Source organism: Muscardinus avellanarius, assembly GCF_963383645.1.
Source record: "Muscardinus avellanarius genome assembly, chromosome: 6".
In the NCBI taxonomy this organism is placed as follows: domain Eukaryota; kingdom Metazoa; phylum Chordata; class Mammalia; order Rodentia; family Gliridae; genus Muscardinus; species Muscardinus avellanarius.
In genome coordinates this window covers 106,615,828-106,629,314 of record NC_137791.1, presented here as the reverse complement: position 1 = coordinate 106,629,314, position 13,487 = coordinate 106,615,828, and the positions used below count along the sequence as shown (strand labels likewise).

General features: G+C 41.5%; 1 protein-coding gene across 1 annotated transcript in view; it reads right to left on the bottom strand.

Annotated features, from left to right (window-relative positions):
• The window catches only part of RFC1 (replication factor C subunit 1), a gene marked incomplete at both ends in the record, with an annotated part of 74,392 nt that continues 60,905 nt past the window's right edge, over window positions 1–13,487 (bottom strand). Inside the window, 10 exons of the mRNA XM_080697255.1 lie at window positions 1–84; window positions 1,043–1,234; window positions 2,999–3,212; window positions 4,622–4,767; window positions 6,983–7,100; window positions 7,227–7,381; window positions 10,847–10,945; window positions 11,061–11,156; window positions 11,284–11,421; window positions 11,594–11,682. Coding sequence (XP_080553381.1) covers window positions 1–84; window positions 1,043–1,234; window positions 2,999–3,212; window positions 4,622–4,767; window positions 6,983–7,100; window positions 7,227–7,381; window positions 10,847–10,945; window positions 11,061–11,156; window positions 11,284–11,421; window positions 11,594–11,682 — 1,331 coding nt within the window. The remainder of the gene's footprint in view (window positions 85–1,042; window positions 1,235–2,998; window positions 3,213–4,621; window positions 4,768–6,982; window positions 7,101–7,226; window positions 7,382–10,846; window positions 10,946–11,060; window positions 11,157–11,283; window positions 11,422–11,593; window positions 11,683–13,487) is intronic.

Below are 13,487 nucleotides of genomic sequence, written 5' to 3'. Positions count from 1 at the left end.
TCATTTCTTCGAATTTTTTCCTTTTCCTTTTTTGGATTCCTTCTCCTTTTCTGGTTTTGGAGGCTTTGGAGATTTTGTCTTTTTCTGTTAGGGGGAAAAAAAGATACACAAAACAGTTAACAGCTGTGTTCATAAGTAAAAATAAGCTGCTTTTAGAATAAATCTCATCTTTACCTGCAACTTAATTTCAAAAGAAGAAAGGTTGCAAATGTCTAAATCTTGGACTACTGCTACCGCCAATGAACTTAACTTTTAAGTAATACTGGGCTAAGCATAACCTTGAAAGTCAGTAGTAAAAACTGAGAAGCTTTTGAGGATCTACAGCTAAGATATATTCTCCGTGCAAGGCAGCTTCTTGGATTTGGCGCATATATATATTTGAAAAAGAGAAAGTAAGTAAGAGATAATTTATGAATACAGTACTGTTTATGTGAAGCATTTCTTTGAGTTTTAGATAGGAGATCGAAACACATTCATTTGTGAAAAGGAGAGGGAGGGGACAACCTCTTATGTCTACGTAAGACAGGAGAGACAGACACTAAAGACCACCATTCCTACTGACACCAGGAGTGGTTTTAATCTTTCCTAGCAAAAGACAAGGAAAGATCATGTTTTGCTTTGAGAAAGTTCTACAAGTAATTTAATAGCAGGTAATTTAATAGCAGGTAAAATACAAGTAATTTAATAGCAGGGTGAAATGGGTTTGCTAAAAAGGTTTTTCTGTTTGTTATAACAGTGTGTGTCTGTGGATAAGAAAACATACACCAATGACCAAGTACATAAAAATGGTACTTTCTCTTATACTATATGACCACTGATATGTGGCCCACTTTCTTGCCATTCAGCTCTCCCATTGCTATGAGCTGATTGTTATAAGAAATGAAACCTATCCCTTTGCCATCTTTCAACCATGATAAAAACATAAAAGTATTTTCAGTTTACTCTGTTACTTGCTGAAGAGACCCCATTATTCACAAGGCAAGTCACACAGAGGGAAAGATCATCTATTTTGAGGTTCTCCGCCTAGAGTTTAAAACACTACCTTAATCATAGCATCGGTCTCTATAGTTTCTTGGTCTTTCTCATCAGACTGAGAGCCATCTTCATGCAACTCCTCATTGTATTCGGAATCCAGTGCTGGGCCTATGCTGGTTCTAGATGTCTTTATGACCTGAAGTGAATACGGGGTGAGATGGGCCTCCTTATTGTACGCTCTCGTGAAGGCCGCTTTCACCTATATGAAAGGAGCAGAGGGAGAATGTTAAGAAACCAAAGTGCCAAGCAATTCTGTCCAACTCTGCAAACCTTTGAGAGACACCAAAACTATCTACCCCATGTTTTCAATGAATTTTGTGGTGCCAGGGATCAAACCCAGGGACATTCTACCTCTAAGCTACATCCCCAGCCTCATTCATTCATTCATTCATTCATTCATTGTGGTGCTGGGGATTGAACCCAGGAGCATTTTACCTCCAAGATACACCCTCAGCCCTATTTTTTTACTCTTCATTTTGAAACAGGATCTCGCTGTTGTTAAAGGTCTCACTGAGTAGCCGAGGGTGGCTGCTGATTCTCCTATCTCAGCCTCCCTCTCGAGTACAGACACATGATACAACACCGATCTTTTATTAATATTTTTACCTATTCAGTGCTGCCATATTTTTAAAAAATAATAAGCAAAGTTTGTCTGTGAACAAATAAATCAAGAAAAAGGAAAAACCATTATAAAGTTGGCCAGGCATGGTGGTGCACACCTCTGAGACAGGGAGGCTGAGACAGAAGGATCACAAGTTCAAAGACAGCCTCAACAACTTTGTGAGGCCCTCCACAACTTAGTAAGACCCTGTTTCAAAATGAAAAAATGAAAATAAAAACAGGGCTGGGGATGTAACCCCCAGAGGTAGAAAGCCTCTGGGTTCCATCCCTAGTACCACAAAAAATAAACACTTTAAGTTACCTTTACCATAATAGTGGTTACTTTAAAATACTAAATAATTTTAAAGCCTTTGCTTCAAATGTCTAAACATACTTCCAGAATCAGTTCATGGATTTATTGATAACCATCAAGTCAGGTCAAAACTATAGAGAGCAAAGCACAATGAATATGTCTTCTAAAATGACATCAACTAGCCAGGCATAGGAGTAAAGCATTAGATATTCACATTATATCACTCAAGGGTTTCTGTGCTCACAATACAAAAAAGAGGGGATATACGTGGATTTCCCAACTGGAATAAACACCGAACCTACAGATTAGGTAGACTGAGAAAAAGAAAACGTATACAACTCCTTAGCCAGTAAACACCTTTCTTTTTATCATCTAATGCTGAAGCTGCACTTTGCAGGGCACTATACTACCTCTACCCTTACTCAAAATACATTTATATCCATTCCTCAGATGTGACTTTTTGCTTTTCCATTCAGACTGAAGCCAAGATGAAAATACTAATTATTAAATCCAGAAGTCTTCCTTATTTTTGTATTCAAATACCATCATAGGCCCAGAGCTGGGCGTGGTGGCGCACGCTTGTAATCCCAGCATTCTGGAGGCTGAGACCAGAGGATCGCAGTTCACGGACAGCCTCAGCTGCTTAGTGAGGCCCTCCGCAACTTAGTGAGACCCTGTTTCAAATTAAAGAATAAAAACTAGGGCAGGGGTGTAGATCAGAGGTTGAATGTCCCCAGGTTCCATCCCCAGACCTGAAAACAAAACAAAACAAAAAAAGAAAGCATAAGCCAATAGGCTGGGAGTGAAGGCACATAATTGTAATCCTAGTATTCGGGAGGCTGAGGCAGAAGTATTGCAGGTATGCAGGCAGCCTTAGCTACTTAGCAAGCCCCTCCACAACTTAGGGAGACTCTGTTTCAAAAAAAAAAAAAAAAAACAAAAACGTAGGGCTGGGGTGTAGCTTGTAGGAATAATGTCCCTAGGTTCAATCCCTAATACTGAAAAAAAAAAAAAGAAATCATGGAGAGCCAGCTGGGCAGCATGACTTACCTTGGGATCCAGCTTGGAAAAGGGGCTAGGTTTGCCACCCCAGGTACTAATGTCCATGATGCTGTCAAAGTCTTCTTTCATCAAATAATATGTGTCCATAAGTGCAACAACATCCTGCACTCCTTCTACCCCCTGTGAGGTCAGGGGCTGTACAAGTGCATCCCTTATGTGTGACAGATAATCCAGGTTTATGGTCCGCTTGCTGGAGTAAGTTCTGAAACCAAAAGACAAAAAGACCTGTAATCAATCAAACTTTCACCAGCTCAAGTCATATCACATACATCACGGTCTGTGCACGTCTACTGCTAACTGGTGTAGGGAAAACCTGGGCTCCATCACCACAGGAATGGATAGATACCATTGTGCGCAAAGGCAGTTTTCTTTTTGTTTGTTTGTTTTTTGGTACTGGAGATGGAACCCAGGGGCGTTCTACCTCCAGTCTACACCCCTAGTTTTAGTTTTTATTCTTTATTTTGAAACAGGGTATCACTGAGTAGGAGAGGACCTGAGTTGCTGTGACTGGCTAAGAACCCGTGCTCCTCCTGCCTCAGCCTCCCAGGTACTGGGGATTACAAGTGTGTGCCGCCACACTTGGCTCAGAGGCAGTTTTCTACTCAGTGACCTAAAACCAATGTGGGTTCTACTTCCAACCTACCCCTAAGGCCCAGGCAACAACAGCATTTTCTCTGTGGTAAGACTTACAACTGCAATAACAATCACTCATTCCAAGTTCCGTAATATTCAAAGCATCAGTAAAAGGCATGAGAGTTCCTACCCTCAAGTGCCACTGCCGCTTTCAGAGCCTCTAACACTTTTTGGTCGCTGATTACAATATATAAATTGTATTATGTATGCCTCCCTCACATCTCCTTGACTGGCCAGAGGAAGACAAGGAATGGATTCTGATCTGCTGAGAACTGTTACCTCTTTAAAACAGAATACTGAAAAAAATATTTTAAATGCCTAAAACCTTTTAACCCAGCTGCCTCTGTCTTTAAACTAGGATTATGAGCATGGGTGCCTTTAAAAAGAGACCTCAAGCCAGGCGTGGTGGCGCACACTTGTAATCTCAGTACTTGGATGGCTGAGACAGGAGGATTGCACAGGTTCAAAGCCAACCTCAACTACTTAGTGAGGATCTCAGCAGCCTAGTGAGACTCTGTTTCCAAATAAAATAATAAATAGGTCTAGAAGTATAGTCCCGAGGTAGAAAAGCCCCTTGGTTCCATCCCCAGTACCACAAAAAGAAAAAAAAAATTTAAATAAAAAATATATAAAAAGAGACTTCAAGACAGGCTTCATGGCGCATGCCTGTAATCCCATCCAGTACTTGAGAGGCTGAGACAGGAGAATTGCACAGGTTCAAAGCCAGCCTCAGCTACTTAGTGAGGCGCTCAGAAACTTAGTGAGACCCTGTTTCCAAATAAAAGTACAAAATAGGTCTGGGAGTATAGGCCAGAGATAGAAAAGCCCCTGGGTTCCACCCCCAGTACCACAAAAAGAAAAGAAAAAAAAGAATATAAAAGCTGTTGGTATCAGAACCCCGATGTTTTGATTTGGACCTGATCATGTGTTCTGCCCTTACCAGACATAAAGTGTCAGAAATGGAGTTTTTCTGCTTACCTAAGACTCATGTGCAATGCTAGCTCCTGGACGATACGATCGTGTTTACCCGTAGACGAGTACTTCCCCAGCCAGCTCGGGAAGGCAGGGAACTGGGTCATGAACCCCCTCATCAACTCTCCAGGAAGAACACTGGCATAAATGGCCTGAAAAAAACCCAATTCCGTGCAGAATTTAAATTTGGCAGAGAGTGACTTCCTGACAGCTGCCGGCTTCCTAGCAGGCTGCTGTGGTTTAGATCCAATTTGAGTGTGTCCCCCAAGCCTTCATGTGTTAAAACTGAACTTCCATTGTGAACCATTAAGAGGGTGGAATCTTTATCCAACTGTAGTGTTTCCAGGTGGAGCCTTAGGAAAGTGATTTGGATTAGACAAGGCCATGAAGGTGGGGCCCATGATGGAAGGCTGGAACCTTAGGGGGGGAGGGATCAAACAAACCCACGCACACACACGTTCTACCTCGCCACATGACGTCCTGTGCCACCTTGGGACTCTACCATCACCAAGGCTGGCCCCTGACTCCCCATCCAGTAAGCTAAACAGACCTCTACTCCTTAAAATTACCCCATCTGTAGCATTAAATAAGCAACTGGGAATGGATTAAGACAGTCTGTGGAAAATGAAGCAATGCTGTCCCAGGTTGCTGCCCTAAATCCAAGGCAGTCAGGCCCTTTCCCCATTTCTAATCTACAGACATGGGAAACTTCTCCAGATAAAACAATGGCATGCAATCAATACCTTGGCCCAAAACATGTAATGGCCCTCAGAAAGCTATTCATCTTGCACCTCCAGCTAACTAATCTCAATATACCCATTTATCTCACGGATGTCACAGCACAGCAAAGAATTAGCTTAAGAGGAATGCAATTATCTTTAACATAGCAACTGATAGCACAGGAAAAGTGTAAGAAGTCTGATAATTACAGAATTAAAGTACTAAGTTAAAAAAAAAAGATATCTTCACTCGCCGGGCGTGGTGGTGCACGCTTGTAATCCCTGTGCTTGGGAGGCTGTGAGACAGGAGGATCGCACAGATTCGAAGCCAGCCTTGCTGGCTTAAGAGACCCTGTTTCCAAATAAAAATATAAAAATAGGTCTGGGAGTGTAGCCCGGAGGTAGAAGGGTTTCCAGGAGCCCCAGTACCACCAAAAAAAAAAAAAAAAAAAAAAAAATCTTCAGACTTTTATAGCCAGAGTTTTCACTTTTTTAAAGGGTGAAATTATATTCTACATTAACTTTGTAGATGGCTTTATTCTAATATTCTCATAAGCATTTTTCATATTAATATCTATGAGTAATTTAAAGGATACAAAGTATTTTATCAAAAAATTACCATAATTTAAAAGTAAATAAAATTAAATTTTAACAAAATTACCATAATTCATCATTTTCTTACTGCTGGACATGGAAGATTTTTTCCAATTTGTTGCTATCAGAACTAATGCTTTAGAGCCAGGCGTGGTGGCACATGCATGTAATCCCAGTACTTGGGAGGCTGAGACAGGAGGATTGCAAGTTCAAAGCCATCCTCAACCACTTAGCGAGACCCTCCACAGCTTAGGGAGACGCTGTTTCCAAACAAGAAATAAAATCGGGCTGGGGGTTTAGCTCAGAGCTAAAATGCCTCCAAATTTAATCCCCAGTGCCACACACACACACACACACACACACACACACACACACACACACAAATTCCCTTGTTTAAAACTATTTCTTTAGGATAAACTCTTAAAGATTCAATTATTAAAGAGAAAAATAAACACATTTAAAACATAAGAGATGATTTCGTATCTCCAGAATGAATTTTTGCTTTTTGTTTTCAACTGTGTGGGTAAAATACAAGGTGCCTTCTGGAAGTCCTATTACTCAGGCCACTAATGATGTATAAATAAACCAAACACTCAAATATCAAATTCTGCTTTCACTTAAAGGTATCAACACCTAAATACAGTTCCCAATATAAAGTCGCCTCTATAGCAAGAAAGAAAACTGGAATCCCATTATAGAAGACGGCTGCTGGTCTGCCCTGACTGCGTGTCTTTGAGGAAGATTTAATTAGTGACCCCGTGGGAGAGGCACAAACAACCAAAGGGAAAAGAGGATTCTTAAGGAAATTAACTTCTGATTCTCATCTTTGGTCACAACCAACATCTAGCCTTCCTATTTCCATACATCCACTTACATAAAAAGCACTTCTGAAACACTGAAAATAAAGATAGACCAAAGTATTTTTATCCATCACAAATTAAATTTTTGCCACACGAGTCATAATGTTCATCTAGTAGTTTTGGTACTTACAGGAGTCAACGGTTTTCGTTACCTTTAGCTAACGCCCCCAACTCTGAGGAGCAAGGAGGCTCACCTGTGTGGGCAGAAGACTCCAGTTTTGCTTACTCCGTATCTGACTGTCCACCAGGTCACCATCGCATATGCTGTCTGCTGCTCGGCTCAAGAGCATCAAGTGCTTTTTAATGTCACCCCTGCAAGAAAGAGCCAGTCTGGATCACACCACATCTACACCCTGGAACATTCCCTTCAAGCATGTGCCTTCCCAGCCTCGGAGAGGCACCCATCCGGCCTCGAGCTCAAGAGCTCGCAATGCTCACCCTGCAGCCACAGGCTTCACATGTACATAGTTCTCCTGGACAAAAAGGGGTGCTATTGAGTAGTCATGAAAAAAGAGATCCGATTTGTCCGTAAGTGACATATGAGCAGTCTCCTCTCCAACTGCAAACACCTTCCGCGCAACATCAAATGGACCCTTGAAAGAAGGGAAACACCTATTAGAGGATCAAAAGGAAAACAAAGACCACACCCAAGCTGGCAAGGGTGTGAATGGTAGGACTTCCCTTTGAGTGCTGGTGGGGATGGCACAGCCAATCTGGAGACACTCTGGCAGATCCTTACAAAACTAAACATATTCTTTGTGTGTGTGGTACTGGGAATTGATCCAAGACCTCCAAGCTACACCCAAGACCACTTTTATTTCTTATTTGGAAACAGGGTCTCACTAGGTTGCTGAGAGCCTCACTAAATTGCTGAGGCTGTCCTTGAACCTGTGATCCGCCTGTCTCAGCCTCCCAAATACTAGGATTACAAGCATGAGCCATCACATCCAACTTCTGAACTTTTTTTTGGGGGGAGGGACAATACTAGGGATTGAACCTAGGGGCATTCTACCTCCAAGCTACACATGAGCCCTATTTTTTATTCTTTATTTTGAAACAAGGTCTCACTAAGCTGCAGAGGACCTAAGTAGCTGAGGATGGCCTTGAACCTGCGATCCTCCTGTCTCAGCCTCCCAAGTACTGGGATTACAAACAAATGTGCGCCACTTCACCCAGCTAAATATATTCTTACCACCAGCAACCATGCTCCTTGGTATTGACCCAAATGAATTAAAACACTATCTACACAAAAACTTACACACTGATGTCACAGCAGCTTTACTCATAAATGCCAAAAGTTGGGAGCAACCAAGATGCCCTGCATTTGGATGAATGAATGAACTATGGTAGAGCCAACAACGGAATATCAGACAATGGAATGGGTGGGGAGAGAAGCCATCAAGCCATGGAAAGACATGAAGAGAGCCCTAAATGCCCATTACTATGTGAAAGAAGCCAACCACAAAAGGCAACGTAGTGTCAGAGTCCAACTCTCTTACAAATGCTGGAAAAGGCAAACTATGAAGATTAGAAAAAAGATTTGTGGCTATCAGGGCTTAAGAGGGAGGGAGGAATAAAGGGGGGAAGGATAAAGAAATAGAGCACAAAGGATATTTTGGGCAGAGACATATACATATACATATACATATACATATACATATACATATACATATACATATACATGTCACAGTATGTGTCAAAAACTGGAGAATGGGCCGGGCCTGGTGGCACAGCCTATAATCCTAGTACTTGGGAGGCTGAGACAGGAGGATCACAGGTTTGAGACTAGCCTTAGCAATATAGCAAGACTGTTTCAAAACAAAAATAAATAAGAGAAAAAGGCTAGGGGTGTAGCTCAGAGGCAGAATGTCCCTGGGTTCAATCTCCAGTACCACCAAAAAAAGAAAAAGAAAACCTCCACAGAATATACAACATCAAAGGTGAACCCTTGTAAACTATGAGTTCAGAGTAATATATGATGGTGGTCCAGTGTAGACTTAACAAATGCAACAAATGTACTCTGGTGGGGAGGTAAACAGCAGGAAGGACAGCCCATGTTGGGATGAGGAGATGGGGTATATAAAAAATCTCTGTACCTTTCACTCAGTTTTGCTATTAACCTAAAACTGCTTCAAAAAAGCAAAGCATTTTTTTTTTTTTTTTTTAAATTCTGAGTAGTAGCTGGGTGTGGTGGCGCACACTTGTTATCCCAGTGCTTGGGAGGCTGAAACAAAAAGGATCACTCAGGTTCTCTCAGTAACTTAGTGAGACCCTATTTCCAAATAAAATATAAAATAGGTCTGGGAGTTTTAGCCTGAAGATAGAAAGTCTCTGGGTTCTATCCCCAGTATCACAAAAAAAAAAAAAAAAAAAAAAAAAAAAAAATCCAAGTAGTGCTAGAAATGGTGGCACACACTTGTAATACTAGTACTTGGGAGGCCGAGACAGAAGGATCGCAGGTTCTTGGCCAGCTTCAGCTACTCAGTGAGGTCCTCCGCAACTTAGTGAGACCCTATTTCAAAATAAAAAATAAAGGGCCAGGCGCCGGGCGTGGTGGCGCACGCTTATAATCCCCGTGCTTGGGAGGCGGAGACAGGAGGATCGTGCAGGTTTGAAGCCAGCCAGGTTGGAAGCCAGCCGTGCTGGCTTAAGAGACCCTGTTTCCAAAAATAAAAAAATTGGTCTGGGAGTGTAGCCCAGAGATAGAAGGGCTTCCAGGAACCCCAGTACCACAAAAAATAAAAATATAAATAAATAAATAAATAAATAAATAAATAAATAAATAAATAAATGGCCAGGCGTGGTGGCGCACGCTTGTAATCCCAGCATTTGGGAGGCTGAGACTGGAGGATCATGGTTCGCGAACAGCCTCAGCTACTTAGTGAGGCCCTCTGCAACTCAGTGAGACCCGGTTTCAAAATAAAGAATAAAAAATAGGGCAGGGTGTGTAGCTCAGAGGTCGAATGCCCCTGGGTTCCATCCCCAGACCCGCAAAAAAAATAAAAATAAAAAATATGACTGGAAGTGTAGCCTGGAGGCAAAATGCCCCTGGGTTCAATCCCCAGTACCGAAAAAAAAAAAAAAAATTCTGAGTAGTAAAATGAAATACAGAAGCAACTAATACCAACCTCTAGTTTCAGAGAGTTTAAGTGCAACCATTTGAAAAAGACTATTCCAAACAGTGCCAAACCATTCAAAATATGAAAAACCACTCTAACTGCTGACGCATAGTATAATTTAAAACTTATCCCTTTCTCCAAATTCTTAATAAAACAGGGCAGGGTTGCACACACTTGTAATCCCAGTACTTGGGAGGCTTAGACAGGAGATTGCAGGTTTGATGACAGCCTCAACAAGTAGTGAGCCTCTAATCAACCTAGCAAGACCCTGTTTCAAAATAAAAAAATTAAAATAGGGCTAGGGGTGTAACTCGGAGGTAGACTGTCCCTGGGTTCAATCCCCAGTACCACACAAAATAAATAAATAAGCAATTTTAATAGATACTGAAAATCCTTGAGGAAATTTTCACTTGAATTGGAAACACTATTAGCAGCTATGTATTATAAATACCCATGGGCTCGCCAGGCACAATGGCTCACACCTGTAATTCCAGTACTTGGGAGGCTGAAACAGGATTGCAGATTAGAGACTAGCCTCAACAATATGAGAACCTGATTCAAAACTAAAAATAAAAAAAGCTAGGAATGTATCTCAGAGGTAGAATGCTCCTGGGTTCAGTCCCCAATACAAAAATAATGAAATACCTAGGGGCTATATAAGTGTACCAAAGAACTAGACTAACTGGGCATGGTGGTGCACACAGGTACTGAGGAGACTGAAAAAAGAGGATCACAGTTTAAAGTCAACCTCATCAAGGCCCTCAGCAACGTAGGCTGTTTCAAACTTAAGGAGGGGGGGGGCATTATAGCTTAGACGTCAATTGTCCTTGAGTTCAATCCCCAGTATTCTCCCCACCCCAACATACACACAGAATAGATTATCTTCAGAATCAGAAGTGTTGGACTTGGAAAGTCACTAAGAAATAAAAATATATTTACCACTTTGATATCCTTCTTGGCCCTAAGAGAATCAGCTTTGGCCTGGTCATAGGTTAGTGCTTTATTTCGTGCACACCACATACTCAGATTGTGCAAAACCTAAAAGAATCATAATAAAACGATGTTAAGATGAGAAACTGTTGCCCACTCCCCACAAGGCTGAAGGCATTAATCCAACAGAATCAACAATTTTCATAAGATATATTTCATTTACCTGTCTGATATCTTGATTCGCTCCCAAAATTATTTCATTCATAGCTGGTGGGGGGATCTTTAAACCTTCTTTATATGCAATAGACATCATAGCACCCTAAAATTGACAAAATGGAGTACTTAATGCTTCTTTATCATACCTGATATCTTAAAATATCAGGCATTTAAAAAAACTGACCTCTAAATAAATGAGATGTGATAAAAAAAATTTCCCATCATCATACCTTAATCTGTTCAACCCGAGGTCTTTGAAAGCGAAGATCAAAACAATAATGAACCAAAGAACGAATCTTGGGATGATTTCTATCATTACACATACAAATAATGGGAATTTTAGTATGTTTTATCAGGCCAATTAATTCCTAAAAGATAAATTTGCAACATAAAAGTGATTATTTAAAAAACAGTAAATACCATACAATGTGTTTTAGAAATCTCAACAATATGTCTTAGCTGCTATTTCAGTGTATAATTAAAATATTTTTAATCTAAAACTTAACAGTAAAAACTGAAAAAATATGGTGCTCCCATTACCTGAACCCCTCCCCTGTCTTCATTGCCTGCCATGCCATCCACCTCGTCCATGATGAGGGCGTGCTTCACGCTTGCTGGGGCCGCTCCACCTGCCCCGAGGAGAAGCATCAGGTGGGACAAAATTAACACCCTGTGCAAAAGCTGCTGCCCCACAGACAACTACACACTTTAAAGTTCAAGCACACTGGGTGTAGCGGCGCACGCTTGTAATCCCAGTGCTTGGGAGGCTGAGACAGAAGGATTGTAGGCTTGTTACCAGCCTCGGCTACTTAGTGAGGCCCTCCACAACTTAGGGAGACCCTGTTTTAAAATAAAAAATAAAATAGGGCTAGGGGCATAGCTCAGAGGTAGAATGTTCCTGAGTTCAATCCCTAGCACTGAAAAAGAATAAAATAAAATAAAAAAGAATAAGCAGTGAAGAGAAATTCTCCCATCTCTTCAATGAACCCAGTATTCTTTCCCAGAGAAAAACAATGATCTCTTTTGCATATTCAAAATATATGTGTGCATAAAAAGATATACCTTCACTTTATCATGCAATAACTCAATATTATACATATATCATTGACTACTTAGGGACTATTGACAAAATATTAAAATGCTTCAAAGCTTTGGCTATGTCATATTTAATAAATATCTCCCTGTTTGTGTGAGTATGTGTATGATTTGGTATATATACAAGTATAATAATAGCTAAATTTCAGGAACTGGAATTTCTGGTTTAAAGGCTTATGTAATTAAACTAAGAATACTCCCAGACAACTTTCCCACTAGCCGTGTGTAAGAGCACTTTTTTTTTTTGGGGGGGGGGCAGCGCTGAGAATGAAACCCAGGGGCACTGTACCTCCAAGCTACACACCTGGTCCTATTTTTACGTCTTTTTATTTTTGAAGCAGGGTCTCAGTGAGTTGTTGCAAAGGGCCTTGCCAAGTAGCTGAGGCTCCACAATTCTCCTGTCTCAGCCTCCTGAATGCTCGATTACAAATGTGCGCAACCACGCCCGGCTAAGAGCACTTTTTTTTTTTTTGGTGGTACTAAGGATGGAACTCAGGGGCATTGTACCTCCAAGCTACACCCAGCCCTATTTTTTAGTCTTTTTATTTTTTTGAAACAGGCTCTCACTGAGTTGAGAAGGGCCTCACTAAATAGCTGAGGCTATCGGCGAACCTTGATCCTCTGGTCTCCGCCTCCCGAAAAAATCACTGGGATTACAAGCATGCGCCACCATGCCCAGCAAAGGCACCATTTTTTTTTTTTTTTTTTTTTTTTGGTGGTACTGGGGTTCCTGGAAGCCCTTCTACCTCCGGGCTACACTCCCAGACCTATTTTTTACATTTTTATTTGGAAACAGGGTCTCCTAAGCCAGCATGTGCAGCTGGCTTCGAACCTGCGCGATCCTCCTGTCTCTGCCTCCCAAGCGCGGGGATTACAAGAGTGCACCACCACGCCCGGCTAAAGGCACCATTTTTTAAAGCAATTTCTTTTGAGTAAAATTTTCTACCATTGAAAGCACCAAAAATGTAGGTGACCAAGCAATGTACTATAGGCTCTAGGCAGACACTGTGTAGACCTTAATGTGGCATCTTAATGTCCCCCAGGAATTCTGACCTTCCAGGACCACCAGCCCCAACTTGAAGCATGGCAGGCAAAGCAATACCGTGTCTGATTGCCTTTTCTGTACTACTTTTGCCTGAGTTGACATCTCTCTCCAAATGGAATTCTATGTGTGTGTGTGTGTGTGTGTGTGTGTGTCTCGTGTGTGTATGTGTCTATCTGTCTGTCTGTCTGTCTGTCTGTCTGTCTGTCTCTCTCTCTCTCTCTCTCGTGTGTGTATGTGTGTCCCAGTCTCCAGGCATTGAACCCAGGGGCATTCTATCTCTGAGCTACACCTCCA